This window comes from Manacus candei, unplaced genomic scaffold (assembly GCF_025592945.1).
Source record: "Manacus candei isolate 608988 ecotype Guabito, Panama unplaced genomic scaffold, ASM2559294v1 h1tg000037l, whole genome shotgun sequence".
Lineage (NCBI taxonomy): Eukaryota > Metazoa > Chordata > Aves > Passeriformes > Pipridae > Manacus > Manacus candei.
Window position 1 is genome coordinate 13,910,192 of NW_026138085.1, and position 24,157 is coordinate 13,934,348.

Consider the following 24,157-nt stretch of genomic DNA (forward strand, 5'->3'; position numbering starts at 1 on the left):
CTCCAATTTGGAACCATATAACAACTGTACTCATCTAAAAACGTAACATTAAGTAGATTAAATGCAGCAAGCAAAGGCCCTACAGAATGATTTTATCACCGAGGACCAAGTAGGTGTTTTTCATTCCCATCATGACAGCTGGATTTATAACTCCCATACTTATTTGGTGTGAATGTTACCAAACCAAGTGCTGCCACTGGAAAAGATTCATTCCTGGGCCTGAATTCCCAAAAATACTATTAAGAAAAATTCTACAAGCCACGCTCTGTGGATAGCACGCCAGTCCGTTCATGCTGTGTGCTGGTGAAGCCTGTGTTTCCCACACCATCTAGTGGCAACCCTGCAAATGTGACAGGAATTAACATTCACCCACGAGACAAAACCAAAGAGAAATCATTGCTGAGTCTGCAATGGACTCATCACACTGCTGGGGATTTACAGCTGCTTCAAGACAGCACATTTCAAACCTACAAACCAGCTGAAAACTCTGGGGCCTGTGGTATTCACAGGAACACTGAACTAGATCATTTATTTTTCAGAGCAAAGCAGCACCAACATCCTGAACGCTGCAGGACCAGGGAGGGGGCTTGTGTGCTGAGGTGTTTGTTGTTTGCTGCTGCCAGTGATGGGATCATCACATCAAACACAAGGGTCTGCAGTGTTACACAGACACTGATGCAGAAACACCCCCTGCCAAAGAATGCGGGATTAAAATAGACTAAAGACAAGAGTTAGTGGAATCTGATTTCTGAAAAAGAATATGGAAGAAATATTCAATTTGTTCCCCTTCCGTGGTAAATTAACGAATCCCTTCCCACTGTCAGACCCCAAGGCTACTTTGTGCTTTCTGGAGTGGAAGAGGAAGGAAGGAGGGGGGGTCTTACAGGACCCAGACAAAACCTGTGGATCTCCACTGCAAAACTGACCTTCCTGACTGACCTGGGAAGGTCAGAAGATGGCCACAGGGTTGAGATCTGAGTAGGTTTGGACAGGGGTTTTCCACAAGCTCACTGCTGATCACGCACACCTTCACTCTGCAAACCAAACCCAACTGATCTGAGCAGAGTTCTGGTCTGCAGATCTAGAAAGTAACAGAAAGTACAGGAAAAATATTTCTAGGATTCTCAAGTTCCTTACATGCTTCTACTATACCTTCTCACACTTCACTCACTTTGGCTGTATGTGCAACTCTTCAGGAAAAGCTTTAGGAATCAAGTTAAAATATGAATTAGACTTCAAGAAGGTTTGAAACAGATATTGGATTTATTGGTCAGCTATGAGTAGGAAAATACATTGGTAAAGAAAAAGAAGACCCTGTATATAAATATAATACTAACTAGTTAAAATTTGACCAAGAAGAAAGTTCCACTGAAGAGAACAGTAAAAGCCCTTGTTTACCATCAGACCATATTCAGTTTCCCATTTATCTTATTGAAGAGCTGCCTATAGACAAATGCAACATTCTTTGAGCTTAGTGCAGATAATGTGCTGGTTTTTGTTACATGAATGGTAAACAAGAGTTAGTCCAGTGCATTACACATTATACAGAAGTACTGTGAATAAAGACTAAGATATTCTATTTTAGACACTACTTAAACATACCAAGACACTTAAGTGTTACAAATTTATGCAACCAAAGGAAAAGAATAGCAGTTAACATACTAAAAAATACTGTGTCTGGCTGAATGAGAAAGGCTTGCTACTGAAGCGGTTAACTGAACTTTTTTAAAGTTTTACAGTGTAATTAGTTTTCTCCCCCCCCAATGGTGTTGCAATTATTTTGTCTTTCATACAGGTTTTGTGTGGCTGAAAAAGCAAAGCATAAGGTATTTTCTAAGCCTGCTCTAAAAAAAAAACCACCTTGAGAGACTTGCTACAGTTACATCAAAGATGCATACAATGTTCTCAAAATAGTTCTGTCAAATGCTAGCCAATTTTACCTTTTTTTTTAATTTAAAGCTGCTAAAAGGACAAAATAATTACAACTTGCACCAACTTATATGCTCCTTTCCCCCCTATTTGTGTTATGATAAAAGCAGTAACTTGTGGTATTAGTCTTGTACTCTAATCAATTCTTTTAGTTAAAGGTATATTTCAATTTACACTTTTGACACCCAGAATTCTTGGTAAATGTAAATAAAACTAGACAAGATATGGCAGAGTGTACTTTAAGTGGAAAAAAGCCTGGTCTAACCTAAATAAATCCTTTCAACCCCAAGGATGTTCTGTGACTTTTGCTGTATGTGCTTTTACAACAAGAACACTGAAGGTACAATTATGGCAACACCCAAAACCACCTTGAATAAAAATATTTCAAATAACCATTGCATGTTAAAAACTATGAAGCAAACATTTTGATTTTGTGAAGACACGGTTTATTGCCTTATTCTATGTTATAGCTGGAAATTGAGACTTTTGAGTTAGATTTGTTTGACACAAGAATATGTTTTCCTTGAAAGATTGTTTGACAAAGTTAATCTCAGCTCTGTTTTGGTGCCATCTGGTCTTTCCCTATATTCAAAACATTTCTCCTTCCTTCCTTCAGCCCCCGAGTCACAGCTGCAGTCCAGTTAAAACCCAGTGAAGTCAAAGGAGTGTCTTCAATGGATTCAGTGGGTTTTCAATCAGGACCTGATGGACAGTATAAAAAAGCTGGAGGAAACAGTTATTCAAATGGACCCTTAGACCATAAGGTGACTCAGCAGGAACAGTTGTGTCTCCAAAAGCACAAGGGGCCATATTTTCACATGCTGTCATAAATCCAAATATTTTTTTAAGACTAAGCAATAGAGGAGAACACATACTGGATAAAGCTCAAACCTTTAGAATCTAACAAGTGCACTCAAGCTCCAGCATCTAATAAAGTAAATTATCCCCCTCTAAAAATACAAAATGAGTAAGTGCTTCCCTTCCCCTTCTGTAAAGCTTTCTGGACTCCTTACACAATCCAGATAATCAGAAAAGAAAAATAGTTTGCTTAGTCTGACAAGCTAAATTGGCTCATCATTACTGGAAATTGTCATGATGTACATTACCAAGACATCATTAAGGAAACATGAGTATAACACCTTTTATTCACACTTTACAAAAAAACCCCAAAAAACAAACAGAAAAAAAATAACACTACGCATTAAGTCTACTACAGCAATACTACCAGCATTTCAATGTACTGATTATAAACTGGACATGTTTGGTGTTTTTACAACTAAAACCAAAACAAAATAACCCCAAGAGATCAGGTCCCAGACAAGGATTCAAGATCAAGATTTCTCCTATTGAAATTTTAAAATGTACATTTTACACATCCGAACTGTTTGCAATTTCACTTTGAGCTTAAAACAGAACGGTTTGAGCACACTTGTGTGCTGACTACTTTTCAATAAAATTTTGAATCATTATTACCAATTCACTCTCTTATATATAAAAAAATTCACAATATTTAGAAAGTTTTCTCTTAATGCTCAGTGTCCTTTTGCTTCCCTGCCCGCAGCTGAAACAAAAGCTGTTTAAGACCAAGCTCTCTATCTCCTTTATTTATTTTTTTTTTTTTTACATTGATTATTCAAGTTGTATTAGTTTAAGGAGACGATAAATTCTCCCTTTTAGGATAGAAATAGACAAGTTAAATTTGTAAGCTGTTACATACTTGGCTTCATGACACAAATGGCACTGAGGGTACACCAGAACTTCAGTCTCGCTTGACACTTTAAAATAAGACTTGGTCACTTTAAAAAAAATGATCTGAAGAATTGTCTTTGGGACCTGTATTGAAAATGCATTTATTTTACACTGCTTCATTAATAGAAAATGTAGGGCTAGGTTTGTATCTTCAAGGAATTATACTTTCTGAAACTGAGGAACACACTGAAACGAAAGAGAATCCACATGATAGTAATTCTTAGTGGGAAAAACGGCACTGTGCAATGACACTGAAAGAAGCAGTGCATGGGCATTAGAAGCTAGAAACTGTGTACCCATAACCTGAACATGTTCCAAAGTGTGATATTCAATGCTTCACAAAGGAAAAAAAGATGCCACAGCTTATACAAAAGTATCTTCATAAAATTTTCACAAGTGTTAACATTATTTAAAAAAATAAAAGAGGATGCACAGGATCTCTCTGCATGCACAGGCAGTGCTAGTTGAGAACAAATTTAAGCAGGCACAGTGGAGATAGGACAAATATTTAAAACAGAAATGAAGAAGCTGTACACAAGTATCCCTAGATTTTACTTCAAAAGTTAGAGATGAGAAAAATATCTGAGTGTATACACATCAGCAATAACTTTCAATCCATACAGGTCTACTTATATTCACTGCTTAGCTTATCTGTTCTGCGAGAACTCTATGCTTTTCTCTCTTTTTTTTTTTTAAAATCAGAAATAGACAGAATGTATTTAGTTATCTCTGTAAGATATTAAGATTTTATAGGTTTGGATTTTGAAAGCAACGTTCTCAATTGAACATAAAAAGTAGTATAAAAGGGCTAACGAAACCCTAACAGTGCAAATCACTAGCAGAGAAAACCTGTGACAACCTCTTTTACAAGCTGGCCTTTATAACACATGAAAACAGATAAAAATTTAGCCTTAGTTTACAATACAATCATTTTCCAAATCTGAATTTTCTTTTTTTTTTTTAAAGTACAAAATCTCATAAATCAGGTTTTCTGTTGTTCATATACAATCAATAAAGGCTAAATTCAAATTCTATATTTTACAAACAAGTCTGAAAAAGGAGGGAGTGAAGTACGGAGAATGTTCTGTGGATGTTCCTACTGGCCTCAAAAAAGTAGTGCTACAGATAACTGTGCAAAGAGAATACACTGTATAACAATTCCCTATTTCAAGGCATGAAAATGTCACGTTGGATAAAAGAAACAGGAAGGTTAATTGTAACGTATTAAAGAAAGGTGCAAATGCACCGATCGCTGTCGAACAGTATACAAAGTATATTGGGCTCAGAATTGTGTCTGTTGATAGCACCTGGCTTTTACTATGTCTTTAGCAAATAATTAGATTTAAGATTAAGATTATTAAGAAAAAAAAATCCCTGTTGGCCATACCTCACTCCTCTATATTCAGATTTTACAATTGTACAAGTTAGATTGAGGTTGCCCTCTAAAATGTATTTGACTACCTCCTGCCAGGGAGATGGATTCCATTTACAGGAGGCAGGAAAGGCAGCAAAAGCTCCAGTTGTGCAAAAAGTGAGAAGTGGTCAGAAGGGATGAGTGGATGTGGACAACCACTTATATTGTTCTCTATTAACCAATGATGATCCAAAGGTCCAAGAATGCCAAGTATGTTTAGCTGAGGTTTAGAGTAGAAGATGTAATCAATAATACCCTAAAACAAGAGGAAAAAAAAACATTGTTAGTGTTTATTCATGACTAAAGTTATTCTCCCAAACAAGAGGTGAGCTCAGTGTTACTGGTAACTGAAATATCCCATTCCTTCTCTAAAGCACATCATCAGTTTAGGAGATTTCTTCTTCTTATATCCCATGGATTGCTCAATATAGACTAGGAGAAAACAGAAAAGCCCACCCTGTATCACTTCTGCTGTGCTTCTGTGGGTTGAAATTTCCAACCTCCTACAGAGCTTCAAATCCCATTTGGCTCTGGTTTTGAGGAGGAAAAAAGCCATCCTTGTTTTCACTGGGCAACAGAGAACTGAGAGTTTTCCAGAAGCAACATGGATTATTTCCTTGCAGTTGACAGCTTAAGTGCTCCTGTTGTACTGTGTCATTTAGCTTGGGGTATTAAAATACTGTTTACAGGGAAGGTTAACAGCAAGAATTTCCAATTCTTGCAAATCTATTGCAAGTTACTAAAAAGAAAAAGGAAAATCTGGTTTCCAGGAGACCAAAGTGTTGGGCATTCTAGTTTGCTATGTTTTAAATATAAACTTGGTGAATCTAGTTAGCTGCACCAACAGATTAACTTATTTGTTAAACTTCATACAGCAAATCACATTAGTTACACTTAAAACTGGAAAAAACTTTTCCGAAATACCAGCCAAGTCCTTACCTTGAAGTCAAATGTGTAATTTGTGTAAGGCATTAGACCATTCTCATAGGCACTCTTCAACTTGAAACCATGTGTAATTCTTCCATTTGTTGTCCCATTTTTTCCATTACAGCTGAAGTTAGTGAGACTTTCATTGTATCTCAGTTCCTTAAAATCTTTGTGGTTTGTTTCCACTCCGCCAGTGCTCAAGTACTCAACGACACCTATTCAGAGACACACATACACACAGGAAGGGATTAACAGTCACTCAGTAAATAAGTGTGTTTAGGTTCTTGAAGTCATACATGCAACATTATGCTTTATATAAGCAAAACCTTAACATGTACACAATACAGTTGACAGTATTTCTTTTAAAATATTACAGGACAATGTATATCATGAGAAAATGTCACCTAAAATAATGAGGCGTGCTTTGATTAGAAAAAAAATGAGAAGGTTAATAAGGAATAGGTTGGGAAAGGGAAGATGAAAAATTGAGAAGTAAAATTCTATCAGTGCTAGGCAGTCAGCTTCCTTCTCTCCTTGCTTCTATGCTCAGGTCCTGTCCTTCAATGTTCTTCAGCTAAAGTGTTGCAAAAGAGGCAACTTCTAAAACTCTACTTCAAATAAAGTTAACTTTAAAGGGGCTGCAAAGCCAAATGGACAAGACTTGTGTCATGAAAAACTGTGACTGTGCCTCAGTTTCAGAATAACTGTGTTGATATTCTGGCAGGTAAAAGAAGCAGTTCATTGTTCTGAAGACAATGAGACACATGAACTGCAATCACCACTAGAGATATTGGGTTTCCTGGGATCAAAAAGAATCAAATTTCCAGTCCTGCTGAGCAGTAACTGCTCCTCTCAACCCTAACAGATGTTAAGAGTTGCCAAGATGAAGCCCGAAGGAAAGGGGACCAAGAATGGAGATTATTACATTGAACAACCATCAACAAGAAAGGAAGGATGGCTCTCGAGTTCAGCACTTCAGTTGGGTACCTGAGGAAGCCAAGGTGGCAAGCACTGAATCTGTTCTTCTCTGGCATTTTATGAAGTTGCCACCAAGTAAAAAAATAAAGTTCCCTGTTAATAAAGAGCTCTGAAGAGTCCCTGTCTGAAGGGGATATACTGAATTTTAAAAGCTCTACAAAAAATGGAGCTACAAAAAAATGATTGTATGGTGGTAACTTTAAAGATAAGAAATTATCTTCTCACACTTACAATTAAGAAAACCCAATTATCAGCAACACATTCATGTTTCCAGTTATTTCTGGAAGATATTTTTTTCCTTTCCATTCCTGTATTTTAAGATAATAGTGAAAATGCTTCTGAAAGACCTGACATAGCTATACTACTGCATAACAATAAGGTCACTCACAAATTAAACAGTTTTACCTTCTCTCTCTTACTTCTATTCTCGTAGTAGCTTTAGAGCTTATATTATCAAACAATGCATTCTCTAAGTTGAAAACTCCTTTAAAAAAGCAAGAACTTTAAATTGTTACACACTTGAAACAGTCTAAAGAATAAGAAATAGAACTCTTACCAGAGTCTGGTAGAGAATTGAGATCTGCACACAGTACAAGTGGAATGGTTCCAAGTTCTCCCGAAACACCAGGTTTGAGACTACGAGAAGCTTTATCAATAATGTTCTTTACCTCGGACAGGAACATCATAGTCTGAACCAGCTTCACATCAGAATAATCTGGGTCCCAATGCATATGTGCATTAGCTACAAGAACTAGCTGCTTTTCCATCCCAAGATGTGGCTTTCCAGCTAAAATTTAAAATCAGTTATTTACTTTACATGGTCGGCAACAGAAAACAGTATTACTGAAGTTTAAACAAAATGTTTGAGGAAACCAAAACATAAAATACCAGTATGACTTCAAGAGGGTTAATACCATTTAAATCAAGAGGGTCAGACAAGTCCTCTTATATCTACCAAGTGTTTTAGTGGATGTAAAGCATTAGGAATGATATTTCACTTTCAAGACCATTAGCAGATCAACCATCTTGTTACATGTGATGCTTATGTATTCAAGAATGCTGTGAATTAACATAAATAACAGATAATCTAATTACAGGCAAATAGTGTTGTTCTAAAAAATTACATGTTTTCCTCAGGCTGTCACAGTAAACAGGCACTGCTCATATATTATTAGGCAGTGAGCTCTGAATTCTAAGTTATCCACATTCTAAGTTACCTCTCTTGCTAGAAGTGTTTTTTAAAAGGCTTGTTTGTTAGAATCTGAATTAACAGAATATCATTTTGACAAATATAACACAGGTTGAGTAGGTTCCCACTGCGATACTTATAAAGCCAATTTACATTTCCTAAATTAAGAATGACAGGGCAGAACAAACAGGTTGTATGACAACACAAAGAAAATAACAAGCTAAAATGATGCAGACACACACAACTAACACCATCAATTCTTTGATACTTATAAACTTCAAGGGAAAAAAACCACCACCAAAAAACCAACAACAAAATCACTCAAACTCAAGTCTTTATAGCTTTTTTTCCTTAAAAAATATAAGTGGGGAAAAAAAAAATCTTCATAATTTAAACAATGTGACTTTTCCCCAAATCTCCTTTGGGAATAAATGTGTCTGAACATACAATGTGCCAAGCCATATTCACCTGCAGAACCTAGTTTCTCTTGTTTACTATGACAAAAGTCAATTTTTTCATTTACAAAGTACAGTCTATTTTAAAAAATAAATTAAATGGGACTTACATGACATTTCTATCAATTCCTTTCGCAGTTCTAGCAGTACAGCAACTCCAATGTTATCTTTTGTCATAACTCTGTTCAGCATAGCTTCTGACCCTTCTGAGTTTGCCATTGCTAGTTGATTGAACTCAACAGTATGTTTTTGAACCAAAGTAAATCTGAAAGAAAAAACATCATGTATGCTTTTTTCAGCAGCCAGATACAATAGGAAACGTTATAGATAATTCACCTTTTAATTGAATCTCAAACATGTTTATGATGTGAAAGTCTCAGCCAGTCACATCAGTTCATAAAATCCTAAACTGAAATCAAGGGATATAGTTTTCCTGGCAATTTTCATGTACTTTATACTACTTTAGTTTCAATTAAAAGATTTTATTGAGAGAGACACTATAAAAAAGTCAAGCTTGTTTTTAATTCTGCATCAGTTTCGAGGTCAAAGATGCAGGTTTAATAGAGAGGGACTAAATAATTTTAATAAGCCACTTGGCATCAAAACTGGCACCTGCACTTCATTGTGGACACAGAGGAATGAAAGGGACATTACTACCCTCAAATCCAAACAGCTGTACAAGTGCAATATGATACAACCAGTATCTACAGCTCTTAAATTATTACTTTTTTCTACAGAAGCATGGAGTGATACCAAATGCTTTGTCTTTCAATTTACCCGAAGCCTAATACATCAAAAAGTCAATACTATATGAGGTCTTATTCAGCAATTTGGGGGATTATAAATTCCTTTACTCAAAAAAAAAAAAAAAATCAAGAAAATTTGCTTCATTTTTCATTAATTTCTTCTTTTTTATTATTATCACCTAATGGTTGAAGTATAATTTAGTAAACTCCCAAACCAGCACTGCTCAAACAAAATGAAATTTCACCTTAAAAGAAAATTTCAAGGTAAGATATTTTACTGCTAATTCTACACAGAATGATTTCTCTCACACAGACCATTCCCCTTCTATAGGGGTAGGACTGCTCTGCAAGAAACCCTGCATGGCTAAAAAAGGGCAATTAATGCCAAACTGTTTGAGCTATAGACTGACCTGAGAAATTATGTGAAAGACAGCAAGAGACAACAGAAGGTTTTGCAAAACACATCACTTACTTTTCTGTTTTGAAAAATATTGCACAACCATCAACATGTTTTCTTTCCTGTTCTGACATTGTCCTAGCTCTAGATTTTGGACTGAAGAATCCATTATAGCCACGTTCTTTCAATTCTACCAGGAAAAAGCTGTAGTACTGTTCTGTTTCAACCTCCTGTAAAATAAGGCAGAACAGCATGAACGTGCTGTTAGCAAAACACAGAAGACTGATATTATTTAGACTCTTCAGAAGTGTAAATCACTTTCAAATTAGATTTAAGGGAAAAAAGAAATCTAGGAATTAAGTGCATCAGAGAATGCAAATTTGAGAGCAATATCCTTATTTTAAGAAAATATAAATGAATTTTTGTAATCCCCCGAGTTATGATTATCTCAAGCCTCTTATTTGAAAATGTGTCAATTAGAGCCCCACATACACACACGGGCACAAAGACACCCCCACGTACACTTCTTTGATCAGGGGCTGCTGGTTCCCATTCCAACTGCGGGGGCTGAAAGCATTCTTTTGATGTCAAGCAACAAATAACGTTCTAAACATCGCTTCTTTTTTCCTTTTGTTTCCACAAGGTTTTGAAAACAGAACGTTTACTATAAATACATTTAACGTGAAGAAACCCGGCACATGGGAATAGAAAGAAAGAATGGTGTATCTTTTACCTGCAGACTTATGATGTCAGCATTGCAGCTCAGGATTTCCTGCATAATGGCTTTTTTTCTGTATTCCCAGTTCAAGGCCCAAGATGGACAATAGCCATACAGCTGCCGGGTGGCATATTTGTCACAGAGGACATTGTAACACATGACAGAGAACAAGGCTGCAGAACAGGGATTTTAATCAATAATTACACACTGATATATTAAAAAACTATACAGTTACGTTCTTGGTTTTTGTCTTCTGCAAATTCATCAATTCGTGCCTCATTTGTTTCAACCAAAACACAGCCTATTTATCTACGCTGAGAAAAACTGTCAGGCTTTCTGTAGGGAGAAAAATTACAACTCTGGACTTCTGGCATCTGTTTTCTAGCATTTAATTAGGAAACAAACACCCCCCCACCCCTTATATGATTAATGCAGTAAACAGCAGACAAACATATTTTTTGCTAAGTGGTGCTGTACTGTGAAAAACCCAAACCAAGGTAAATGTATCTGAACGCTTATATTTGCCAGCTATACAAAGGTCTGCAAGTCTTTAATTAAGATTCTTAAAAATCTACCTTAATTATTACCATCACAAACTGTAACAGCAGGCTAAGGATCTCTTCGAACAAAGAAAAGGTATAGGCAAAATAACCCCCCAGCTATTTCCACCTCGAAAAGCTTTCAATTCAGGCAGAAGACACGAAACATCTACTCTCTCTATTCATTTGAAATAGGAGTAATATAATAATGAGACAGTTTGGGGCAACTTGACATGTAATCCAGCAGCATGGATTTAGGGGGTTGTTTCATTGCTTTTTTGGGGTTGGTCTGCTTTTCAAAAGCACTTCAGGAATGAGATACTTGAACAACAATGAGATACTGGAAGCTTACTCGGAGCTCCTCTAAAACATGGGAAAAATAAAACCCAAGACCATTGTTTGAAGATACTGAAAACTGAGGAAACAATCTGGGGCTGATTGTTTCAAAGCCCAGCATTTTGAAAACAAACAAATAAACAGGTGACAGCAAAAGACAAGCTGCATTTACAGCATGACCTTTGCAGCAACTGCCTTAGTAAAATCAACAGGGGAAAGTAATGTACAACAGCCCTGAAAGAGAGGTCACTGCAGTAAATGAGAAATACACCAATATTTGGTGTGCAGGTAAATAGAAAGGGCTATATTTTAGACAATTTATGCAGCAAAAAAATCAGCAAAGAATTAAACTTACTTGAATCCCAACAGCAAGAAAAGTGCAGTCAAAGATAATACACTGGTTACTTTAAAAAAAAAAATCTATGTTTTTTGGAAATTATGCTTATATTCTTCCATTTTTTTTATTCTTCAACAAGTGTTAAATTAAGCCTGTTAAAATTCCACTATTTAACTAATTGTGGACAACAATTTCAATTCCTGTGAGAAGGACATTAATTAAAAAGAAATTACTTCAGAGTAAACCATGGGTAAATCTGGAACAGGTGTTCCAACTGGGACAGAACGACTTCAGCTGGCTGGTCAGCACTGCAAAGATGACTGGTTAATTTAAGCACTGATTTTTTTTTTTTTTCCAGTAAAGATCAACATCTTTCATTAAAAGGAAAAAAGGAAGAAGAAAGGAAAACCCCTTCCAGTGTTACAGTACCTGTTGGTCTTGTACGGTCTGGTTCTTGCAACATAATCCAAGATCTTGGAGGTGGCTGTTCTGTCGAAACTATGGGAACATTTTAAAATAGAGATACAACAAATTATAATCACATATATTTTACACAGCAGAAATAAATGTTTTAAGAATGATCACTTACTTCTTTTTGCAGTACCTGCCAAATTATCAAGCAAATAGTTCAGTAGCCTTCGTGTCCCATCTGGTTCCTGATACAGGTTCAGAATATCCTGTGTAAGTGGGTTTCCTGCAAACCAATTCACAGGAATATTGAATAAAATATACAAACTATTACAAACTTACATATCAGTGTTTAAAGCTGGCCTCTGGGAGAAAAGATACCACACCTACTATGAACTATTTTGGGGTTTCATATCTCAGATCTTCAATCCCACAAAACACTGGATGTGTGGATAGCTCTAGTGAAGTTACCACAACCCCTCTTGAGACTGCCTTCTGACTGAACCCCCAGGGGTGGTCCCTGGACCAAGGAGTAGTGAAGAACTGGTGTGGCACAACACACAGGCTGAGCTGATGAGCCCAAACACAGGAGCCACCTCTGCTCGGCGTGAGTGAAACATCCACCATCAGTTTATCTGCCAGGCAGATCTGAGCAGAGACTCTGCCATCTGCCAAACATAAGCAGATTGCAAGAGTTGTCATGGACAACACACACTGCAATTACCCAGGTTTAAGGGGGAGAAAAACAGATTTTGAGACTCAACAGTGTTTAGAGGTATTATATTCCACAGTGCTCCTGATTTTGTGACTGAAATTGCCCAAGGTCAGCAGTTTTATAGCTAGAATCTATACAGTTCAGAGCAAAAAAAAAAAGGCAAGACTTAAATTGGTGCTTGCATAAACAGCAGAGTGCCCTGAAGCTGTATAAAGCATGTTCCCTTTCTGGTTTGAGATGTACCTACATTTAACTACAGACTATTTCTTAGTTAAAGCACCACTGCATTCAAACCCTATGCAAGCAACAGAAAGCTTCTGCTCACTCTGCAAAAAGAGAAGCAAACCCCTTTATGTGTGCACTGCTTTGCCAAACTTGTTATTTTTCTAAATAATCCCTAAATAACAGTATTTATAAATGTGGATTGAGTAGCTGCATCTGGGATTGCTAATCAGTAACATTTTATGAACTGGCAGTCTACAGCCATTACAAGAGTGATATCACTAAACAAGCGTGGATACCAAGAAAAAAAAAAGCAGTAATACCTTTCAGACCCAAAGTCTGTAACTGGAACAGTTTTCCCAGCTCAAAAGGTAAAACTCGTAACAGGTTGTTATTTAAATGTAGTTCCCTGTAGACAGAGCAAGAATCATACAGGGCTGAAAACAGAGTAACATTTGTCTGCAGCAGTACAGTACAACAATTGAACCAGAAGAGAATCAATATACTGCAAACCACAATATTGAAAGACTAAACAGCAATAGTTGGGGAAATCCTGCTGTACTCGGACACACACACAGACAAAACACCTATTATTAAAGTACAGAGGAAAGGAGCTTTATCTTAAACAGTCAGACATTTTGCAAACATTAGCAGTAATAAAACACTTCAATATCTACAAGTGATGAAGCACTAACAGCTCAGACAAACCAGACCATGAAACAGTTTGGCTGTGACTGAAGACCAAATAAAGGGAAATTATTTGAAAACAAATAAGAAAAAAAGCCAGGATCGTGGCAGTATGATTAGAACTGACATTACCATGCAATAGTCATTCACAACAGTAATTTTCCATTGGTTTGGGTGGTTTTCTTTTCATAATTTCAGGGTTAAGAAAAAATATGTGCTTTTAAACTGACAGAACCAATATGCAGACAGTAACAGAATTCATGTCCTGAATTCTAATATCTCAACAAATTGAGCAAAGTAAATGGACTTGTTAGGAGCTTTTCACTTTCTCAAATACATTCCCACTAAGCAGTGAAGACTTTCATAGAATCACAGTCAATATAAAGTTGCTGCTTTGAAGTTTTTACAACTTGGTGCCTAGAGACTTGTAGGGTATTTTCTGGGCAACAAAAAAGGAAAAAAAAAGAAAAAAAAAAAGGAAACCTGGATGCCAAGAGTTATCTTAACTCTTTTAGATTTCTACATAACAGCATTTGAAGCTGTCAATGTCTGTCTTGTTGTGAGGGGCCCAAAACTGAAGGCAGGATTCGAGGTGTGGCCTCACCATTGTCAAGTGCAAGGGGATGATCGCTGCCCTGGTCCTGCTGGCCACACTACTGCTGACACAGGCCACGATGCCATTGGCCTTCTTGGCCACCTGGGCACACACTGGCTCATGCTCAGCCACTGTCAACCAGCACTCCCAGGTCCTTTCCCCCCAGGCAGCTTTTCAGCCACTGTTCCTCCAGCCTGGAGCACTGCAGGGGGTTGTTGTGATCAGAGTGCAGGACCTGGCACTTCACCTTATTGAACCTCACACAACTGGCCTCGGTCCATCGATCCCTCTGCAGGGCCTTCCTACCCTCCAGCAGACTGACACTTCCACCCAACTCTGTGTCATCTGCAAACGTACCAAGGGTGCACTCAAGTTCTTTCAAGCATGTCAAGAGAATCTGTTTTACAGCTGAGCTTTCCAAGATAACATGTTACAGTGTTTATTTTTTCTCCTCTTTCTGCAAAGATCAGAAATCCTACTGCTCTGACACCTCTTTTTTCAACTACCTGCAGTAAAAAGGGAGATGAAAGGAGCCTTGAGTGAGCTCTGCTGTACAGACCAAACCCAGAGCTCCAGATGTGGGAGCTGGAAAAGCTGTTATCAGTTCTCACTGGTGAGAGCACAAATGATTTCTGTGGCTCAGGATATCAGCAATGCCCAGCATTGAATTACCGTTGGTTTGAACGACTTCCCAGAAGCCATGGGAAGTGTCTGCAGTAAGAGCCAGCCTGAAACATAAGCCCCTGGCCCAGCTGAGACCTGCAGTGCACTATCACACAGGATGTGCTTATGGGCTTTTCTTCACCTTCAACACAGTGAAAAGCAACCACGGACCAGCTGCAGTTACCGAGGACAGAGAGAATGCTGTGGATTAATGCACAGCTTTTCACATCCAGAGACCCGGGCTCAAGTGTTATGTTTAGGTCATAAACAGAGAACTAGTGTGATCCTAGACCTTAGCTACACATCTCACATCTACAAGATTTAGCCTTCTTTACTCAAAAGAAAACTTGGAAGAGCTGAAGCCTCACAGCCAGAATAAATTGGGAAGAGTGCTGGGCAGAAGGTGTAATGACTTCTGACATTCCTGCTGACTCCACACTGCTGAGCCATCTCCATGTCATAGGCATTACACTTACAAAAATGTTGTAAAAGGAAGAAGACTGAAAGGATGTTAATGAAGTACAAAGATGAATTTGAGAATATTCCAGTAAATTTAGGGTTACTAGCTCACGATACCCCAGGAGTGGATAAAGAGGGGAAGAAACCTGTTAGTAATAACTGCTTTTAATAGAAAAAGTAATGCAAAGAACTAGAACTCAGAACAGACTACTTCACAGCTGAAAACAACTATACAACACACTACAAAACAGAGCTGCCAATTATGCTTCACAAAGCAGGATCTCTTTGCTCAGCCTCCAGGGTTGAGACTTGAACTGCTCTGGAATTTGAGCATTTAGTACCAATTTAATCAGCTACTCTAATCCTCCCCAACAGAGCAGACTTTTCTAAAGGAGAAGAAAATGCAATGACTGATATTTCTATGCACAAACTTGCTTTGCTTCCAGTTTCATGAAAGCCGTGCTGGCAGCCCATTTCTCTATTGTGGTCTTTACTTCTAATAACATTCTCATTACTTTTAGACTTTCTGGATTTAAGAAAGCTGTTCATAAGTGTCTTCAAAATTAACAGCAATGAAAGCAATTACTGGCAACTGTCTAATAAACCAAAGATAAAGCTCTTCCTTTGGGTCAAAGACTGTTGCCTGCAAATATTTAGTCTTATATAAATAATTTATATATTTACATAACAGTGTTTCTACAAAGTGAAATACTGCAGCCTTAAGCATAATCAGCATAGGTATCACTATGCATGTTTCAATTCCAAAAGGAGTTCTCATTCCATGCTAACTTTGCACATCTCAGCATTGCAAAATTGAAGGGGAAAAAAAAAATCAAAAAGCTGTGTTTAGAACATTTTTTCCTCCTCCCCAGTTTGCACAGGAATGCAGTTACATCATAGCAAAGGTGGGGAGGAGATATACTAGATACGTTGTAATTGTTATACAATAAACAGAATAAGAACTATTGTTAGGAATAATCACTAAATATGCACAAAGAGGAAAAAACTCTAGTTAACATGATTATAAATGTTTAATCTGACCTCTCTCCTACCTTACTATGAGTTAAAAGCAATTTTTTTGGTGCATCAGTTACTCTGTGAGAAAAACACCAGATAAAAGATTTGTAAAAGAGTCTGGAAGAAAATGCCTGAAAGGAAACCTGACTTGGATAAATATAAAATAGGTGATTGCCATCAAACCAAGCACTTCTGAGGCTCATTCTGTGCTGTCATACACTGGAACAGGAGATCACAGAAAAGCCAGCACTGCTGCAGCTTCACAGACCACAGCAAGTATTCAGGAGATAGATAAGAAGGGAGGAAGGGGGAACTTACTTATGCTGAAATTTAAACTGTTGCTACAAAGACAATTAAAGACCAATTTTAACTCCTGTTAAGATTTACATACCTGAGTGACACCATGTTTCCGAGCTCTGCTGGTAAACTGCGGATTTTATTAGAGGACAAGTCCAGATATACCAGATTGTGAAGCTTGGCAATGTCTGAAGGAATACGGGATAAGGAATTGTCACTGAGATGCAAAGCTGTCAAATGGGTCAGTGTCCACAACGATGAACTTAAGCTTCTCACTTTCCCTGTGGAAGGAAGGAAGAGAAAAAAGAACATTTTAGATTTAGCAATAATAACACATTTGAGGGAAGTTCTGTTAGGGTTTTGTTGTGGGTTTTATCATTATTATTTTATTCAATGAGAATTCCAATAATCACCAATTCTACAGACAAAAAAATTTTTCAATGCACAAGACAATACAGTGTATTGCCAGGGATGCTTAAGTTGTTTTTCCTAATCTATACTTAAGGTTTAAACATCTTTCTCAAGTTTCATACAAGACAAGACATATTTACTACCTGACCATGAATTTAATAATTACCAGAGGTGTAAGAAACAGATTTTTTTCAATTATGCTTTATGTTTGAGATGAAAGAGCTTTGGCCCTTATTTCTGCACATCTTTCAAACCAAAAATCTTTATTCTATGGCATTAATCCAGCCAAGAACAGATAGAAACACTATATTTAGGGTGACTAAGATGCTTAGTTGAGAACATGGATTTCCATCTGGTATTCAACTAAAAGCTACATAAAACTATTGCCAGATATTTAAAAAAAAGGTATGATTTTTTGTATAAACTGAAGGGTGGAAACATGGATTTGTGTGACAGAATCAAGATTTTTACACTGCCACATGCAAGGAATGTGAGATATCATCAGAAGGTCTCAAAACATTTCTTCTCTCTAAGATTTTTTCCCCCAGGAGTAGATCCTTTTTCGTTTACAGAAGTCATCTCACTGTACACCAAAAGCATTAGAAGAGGAGAATCAACCCCAGTTTGTCCAAGGTAAAAAGTTACTTTAGAAATCCCACTGTGACTCATCGATGTTAAGAACAGTCTGGTTAATATTACACCAACATACACACTTCAGAATTCTTTTCCTTAAATGATTTTCTTCAAAACAAAAGAATTCATATTTAGTGCCTGAGGAAAGTTACACTGATACACGTGTATCTGGGACTCAGTCCCTGGTGGCAAAAGGTTTAACCACAGGTATCATTTCCAGTAAAGCTGTAACAAAGTGAGGGGTGTAAAAAACCCTGCAGTAAAAAAGCCCAGCGATTTAAAGGAGAGCAGTTAAAACATTCGTGCCTTTTGTATTAGATGGCCAAGTATTTTGCAAGGAAAAGACAGTGTGAACAACTAATAAAAACACTGCATGCTTTATTTTGCAAGGCAAATGCCTTCAGCTTTTAAAGGATTGATGCTGCTCTAATGCTCGTTAAGAAGCCTTTTGAAAGCTTTTAAATACAAATCAATAGTTCTTTGCATTTTTAAAACTGAATTAACACCTCTTCCCCACCCCCAATGCAAACAGGTGACTGTGATCAAAGAAACCCTTGTAGCTGACAGGATTTCCAATCCACATCCCTGATCCAGCCTCTCCCCTGCACCACCTCTCTTGGCGGGAATGAGCCTGCAGTGAGATTACCAGGCATGAAAGGAAAGAGCCATCACTTAATGCACTTCCTATGCAGAGCAGCAGATGTCCAAGAGGATTCCAAGCCTAATGCCGATATATAATGCTGATTCCTGAAGCAGCATTTAACTGGGTTTCTGCATCTGTAACCTTCAGTAAAGAATGCCATTCACGTGGTGAGGCACGTGCCACTGGAAGCAAGACACAGATTCAATGAACTGGATGGAAAGACTCTCCACAATGTGATGAACTGGATATTTATTCCTTCTTCCATAAATTTCTCTATTGAACAGTCTTTTAGAAATACCACATGCCAATTTTTTCAGTCTCATAAATAACCTCCTTATTTAAACAAAATTCAGCCTAAGTTTCAAACATCATAAAAAATTTTTTTAATTCTCTAAAATATTTGCTTGAATTGCCCTGTAAAACACACTTTTTGCAGCGAAATCAGGATTTACTCTACAAATCAAGTGACACTAGTGTCCCACATCAGTTGAAATTCATGCTTACAAATTCTGACCATTATCTTATTTTTGAGAAAAGATCCAAGAGTCAAACAGTATCTCAAAGCTTGCACAGATCCTGGAGGCTTTGGGGATTGTCTTTAATCTCAAGAACGAAGTGAAATCTACAACTGCTTTTAAACAGAAAATTTCTGCTTCAATAGAAACTATGTCATGGACTAACACATTGCTGTTCCATCACTTACAGTAAGTACATCACTGACACACACCTACAGATCAACTCCAACCTCACGCTCTTCTCTTGGACAAATCAGATTTTAAATTCATGCTGTCACTCACTCCATCTTCTTAAAACACAAAGAGCTCACACCCATACCCTCACCATCACAACTTTTCTACATGTGGGGATTCCCCACCTGCCCCAGCTTAGTTCTCCTACAGCTCCCCATGTTTTCCCAACCCACACTCTTCACACCCAAAGCTGGCAGCTGCTCTCCTGGTGTTCTGCTGGCTCACTTCAAGGTGGGTGACTCCACTCCACACCACTTGTCCCAGCCCATACGACTTGCAATGAGTTTATAACTCAGGCCCATGCCTCAGTTTCTTACCACTTATTTCCAACTCTGCCCAGTGTGATTTCTTTCCATTGGCTGCTTCCTCTGAGGACATAATTGTGTACATCCTCCGTGGATCAGGTGGATCGTACTTTTCCTTGGGCATTCCTGTTGAGACAAAAAGACAGTTAATTGAGATGTTATATACTGAGAATTCTTCAGAAAGTAATTCCTGTTTCAGTTAGATTTCATATGGGATGTTTGCTCCATATATTTTTCAAACCTATGGATAAAGATAACCCACACCCATTTACAAACTTCACTGAATGGGAAAACTGCTAGGAAACAGAAGACTAGAGATTCCTGATGCTCCCAGAATGGCAGGTGACAGCCTAACACCCCACCCAATAATTTACCAACATCTGTAAACCAACTTATACGTTGTCTCCTGCCACCTCCCATGGGTATGTCATATGTCCTTTAAAACCAACCCCTTCTACTCCTGGCTCTTGGTTCTTCAGCAGTGAAACTTCAAAAAGTGATGATCACCACATCTGGGATCTCACTTCTGCCCATACAGAACACATTAGCTAATAAATCTGATTATCTATCAGTTCCAGGTTTACTGTAATTCTCAACTCTTCACACAAATCAGCATGATGAAAGAATTAAGGTTTCAAAAAGTTCCTCAATTCTTTAAGTCTGCAGAATTATAGGTTTTAATCCAACCTTCAGCCTACTCTTGCAATCTGAAAATATTGTACCCAAGGTAGACGTTTCTGTCACTTTCTGCAGCCAAGTATTTAATACCGAAATTTAACTCCATTTTTCTCATTCTTTTTCACGCCTTTCCTGGTAACTTTGCAAGAAGCATTTTTCTAGGTTATTTCTTTTTACCATACCCACTCATGGACCATGAGAGAGAAGCAGCAAATCTTCCTCTCTAAAAACACCCTCCTTCCAGCTTTCCTGTACATCAACATACTTGTACTGTGCAAAGAGGAGAGGGGGGGAAAAAAGGGTTCCTGGCTCCATAACAAAGCCCTGTGCCATAACCCTCCCTGCACCACAAGCCAGCTCTCCTCTGTCCCAGGAGAAATACATCTGGGGTTTACTGAGTTTAAGAGGAAAACCAGCTTACATAGTTTTTAAATAACTAAACCAACACTGTATTCATTTATAAATTAGCTCAGTGCTTTAAAGTTACACAGGACTTCGAGTATAAACCACATTTATCACAAATAAGAGCAATGATTTTGCATTGCCCTACATATATCCTAGAGTTTTTATGGTCAATATTTCTGTGTCCTAAGCTGCCACATCTAAATAGGTACAGAAAGGCACAAGCAACAAGCTATAAATGTATTTATATGAAATAAAGATATTAAACAATGGTGGCTCAAATCACATTTACAAACACATTACAAGCAATACTCTGCAATTATGCAACAAAATACATTACAGTGATAACATAATGCTACCCAAACCCACTCAGTAAACAGCAGCCATACTGGTCAAATTCTTAAGGACATCCTCCTACCAGGTCTTTTAAGGCTTTCTTATTTTTTCACATCCCTGGACAAAGTGAAGAATGTTGTCATTGTAGAGAATAAACAAATAATAAATGTTAGTAAATAAGGCCATCAACCAGACTTATTATCTGTTTATTGACTTTACTGAATAATGTTTACTTTGCACGTTAAAAAACCAACAGAAACTCACCAAAACTTTCTGCTAACTCTGCAACTTAATTAAAATAAAGCTTTTAGGCACCACAAGCTTACTTTAATACAACAGCTCTTTTACTAATCACACTCCTCCTTTCCTTTCCCACCTCCCACTACTGGCCAAAACCAGATTTCTGCAATGAAAAGAAATTCCCCTTTAAGAAGTGAATTGTGGGTAAAAGGATGTGATTATAAATAGCAGCTGGGTGAGGCTCCCTCCAGACTGAAGGCCCTTGAGTACCCAGGGTGATGGAATCACCAAGTGTAACACTTTCTTCATCAAACTAAACTAATTAACAGAGAGGAGATTGGATTATAACCACTGGAAAAGTAAAAGCATAACTTCTCCCTGCAATAGCTATGCAACTGGTGCAAGAATATATAGCAAAGTAATGTACAGAGCATCTCTTCTGAAATTCCTATATATATTATACATAATTCACAAAGACCAACACCGTGTAGGAATGCTCTGGTTTGTCAGGAAACGTTTACCTTGCTCAGTCTCTTCCTGCCGCTCCCTGAATTAATAAATATGTTCCAATTTTTCAAGAAGCAGGTATACCAGAGACAGAAATCTCATTCAGTACAGAAACACGAATGCTCCCCAGAGCACACTCAATCACATGCACTAATTAACAGCCTTGCTGGTACCAGCAGCAGATCACCCCTCCCTACCAGAAGAGGATGACATACTTTTCCAGTGGGTTTTGTTAATGCGCACTAAAACAATTAGAGATTTAGGAATTTGAGATTTTGACACTGGATCCTGGTGACCCTGCACTCCCAGTCCATCCATGACACTACCCTCCCTCATGAAAGTTCCTGCTCTTGATGGTTTTTCCTGTCTCACTGCTGCATTTCTCAGTGAATGATTCCCTGCTGTTTAGGATTACCAGGTGCCAAAAAAGCAGCAAAAGCTTGAGAGCCTCCTGGCTGAAGGAATTACTGCTGACCAAGAGCATCACTGACATCAGCCACACCAAGGATACTGTCACACCAGGCATTTGCATATCTTTATCCATTACCCAGAGCTCAAAACTTCTCAGGAACTGACAGCAAGGCTAAATTTGGGTTGTATTTCACAGGACATCATAAAACATCAGCACAATACCTTGAATTGCATTTCAAACCTTCACAGCACGGAGTAGTTCAAGAAAATCAGTCTCTTTTACAAATCACTGTCTCTTCTCCCTTCTCCCTTTCCCAAATCCAAATTTAGCACCTGCTGAGCTGCTACAGTTAAACATTAAAGCTGAGGTAAACATCAGATTAAGTGATACAATTTTGTCAGACTAAAGCAATTTTTAGTAAGACCCATAAAATAGCATTGAACATCCTCAGTGTCATTGATATCTGCAGCTTTTAAAGGATCATGATGATCATTTTCAAAAGAGCTTACACCACCTGTGATTTTCAGTTGCACAAACACACAGTGGAAGCACCACTAATGTTAGGCTGTTATCACATGCAGCAAATCAGTTCATAAAGGAGACAATCTTCACAAATAAAGATATGACATGGATTCCCAAAACACGCCCCAACATGAATTTGTTGACGAGGACATTTAAGTGAGTTTGAATGAAAATGAAATTGTTTACTATCTTGTACCAGGTTATTAAAATTGTTATTTCAATACTTGTAAAAACAGAAGAGCTTGAGAGCTGAAGAGGAGTGTGGCTGCCCACTCCCATCCTGGATCATTCAGTCTCCACACAGCTTTAACACCCCTTATCATAAAGAAACTGAGCTAAATGAAGTCAAGAGTGCACAGGGTCTGATACAGGGAATTAGATCTTGAGCCTTCAGTGCAGACACAGTTTTAAGCCCTTATTTGCACAGGGGGTGCTGAGAGAAAGGCTTTGGGACAGGGTGAGGGAGAGCAGGGGCAGAAAGACCCTTCAGGGAAGGGTAAAGGACAAGGGTCATGAGGATCAGAAAGAGAAGGAAAAAACTGAAGGTTATAAAGTCAAGGGGAGGCAACTTGTTGGAAGAAGAGCTGACAGAGCTGGCTACAGCAGCAGGTGGATGATGGAACACTGGCTCTGGCTTCACTTTGGAACAGACCACTAGAGACAAAGCCAAATGTTCACAGGTCGAGCTGCACCTGCACCGACGGCTGCCTGTCTCTCCAGATTACAGTGATGGCAGCAGCCAGGGGTGCACAGCCAGGCCAGGTGCTGGCTTTGGAATTGTCCTGGACAGGGAATGGTGTGATCACCCACACCACGTGCATGGGTGTGCTGTGCTCCCGAGGTGCCCTCACAGCCACAGCTCCAGGGCCATGAAGGACACGGTGTCAGGAGGCCCAGAAAACGAGTTCCTGGAGGCCAAGCTGACTGAGCTACTCTGCTGGAGAACAATGGAAGGAGTTGGATCATTGACTGGCAGCACTTTGAAATGGTGTCCGTGGCTATGGGCATGTGTGAAGTGGAAGCTCGACTATGAGGCAGTTTCTGATCCAGATGACTAGGAAAACTACCAATAAATAATGCCTCTGAAATGGAGAAATGAGTCTGCCCTGAGTGACAGGGCAAGAAAGACAATGATGTTTTTCCTGTCCTGCTCTTCTGCCACTTTTATGAAATTGTAAGACGGTGAGGAGGAAGATTTAATCAAAATAGGTAGTTGAGCAGTTATTTTGAGAGTAAACAGTAAGGTTTTGTTTGGTTTTTTTAAGCATCAACAGAAAATAATACAGCATGCCTTCATTTCCTGAAATGCTTTCTACAACACCACAGATAAATCAGCTCTATTTCAAAACTAAGTGTATCAGACAACTCCTGCAGGCCAAGTACCATCTACCCTTTATAGTATTAGCTTTATTATAAATGTAGATATCAAGCTTGCCCCAAAAACTCTCCTAAAACATCATCTCCAACCATATCAAAATTAAAATTAGGAAAAGAAAACCAAAATTCTAAAACTGTGTAGAAAACAATGAGCTAATGAGAGCA

At 38.1% G+C, this 24,157-nt stretch overlaps 1 protein-coding gene across 4 annotated transcripts in view; it reads right to left on the reverse strand.

Moving 5' to 3' along the window:
- Positions 1–1,244: 1,244 nt before the first annotated feature.
- CNOT6 (CCR4-NOT transcription complex subunit 6) overlaps positions 1,245–24,157 on the reverse strand; it is a 33,595-nt gene continuing 10,682 nt past the window's right edge. For 3 of the 4 annotated variants that reach the window (XM_051793468.1, XM_051793470.1, XM_051793469.1), the window contains 11 exons: positions 19,531–19,644; positions 16,872–17,058; positions 13,383–13,468; positions 12,304–12,408; positions 12,144–12,212; positions 10,518–10,675; positions 9,860–10,014; positions 8,752–8,906; positions 7,554–7,784; positions 6,032–6,234; positions 1,245–5,348 (listed from right to left, as the gene is read on the reverse strand). In XM_051793468.1, coding sequence (XP_051649428.1) covers positions 5,136–5,348; positions 6,032–6,234; positions 7,554–7,784; positions 8,752–8,906; positions 9,860–10,014; positions 10,518–10,675; positions 12,144–12,212; positions 12,304–12,408; positions 13,383–13,468; positions 16,872–17,058; positions 19,531–19,642 — 1,674 coding nt within the window. In that variant the 5' untranslated portion in view covers positions 19,643–19,644 and the 3' untranslated portion in view covers positions 1,245–5,135. The remainder of the gene's footprint in view (positions 5,349–6,031; positions 6,235–7,553; positions 7,785–8,751; positions 8,907–9,859; positions 10,015–10,517; positions 10,676–12,143; positions 12,213–12,303; positions 12,409–13,382; positions 13,469–16,871; positions 17,059–19,530; positions 19,645–24,157) is intronic. The other variant, XM_051793472.1, reaches the window with a different exon arrangement.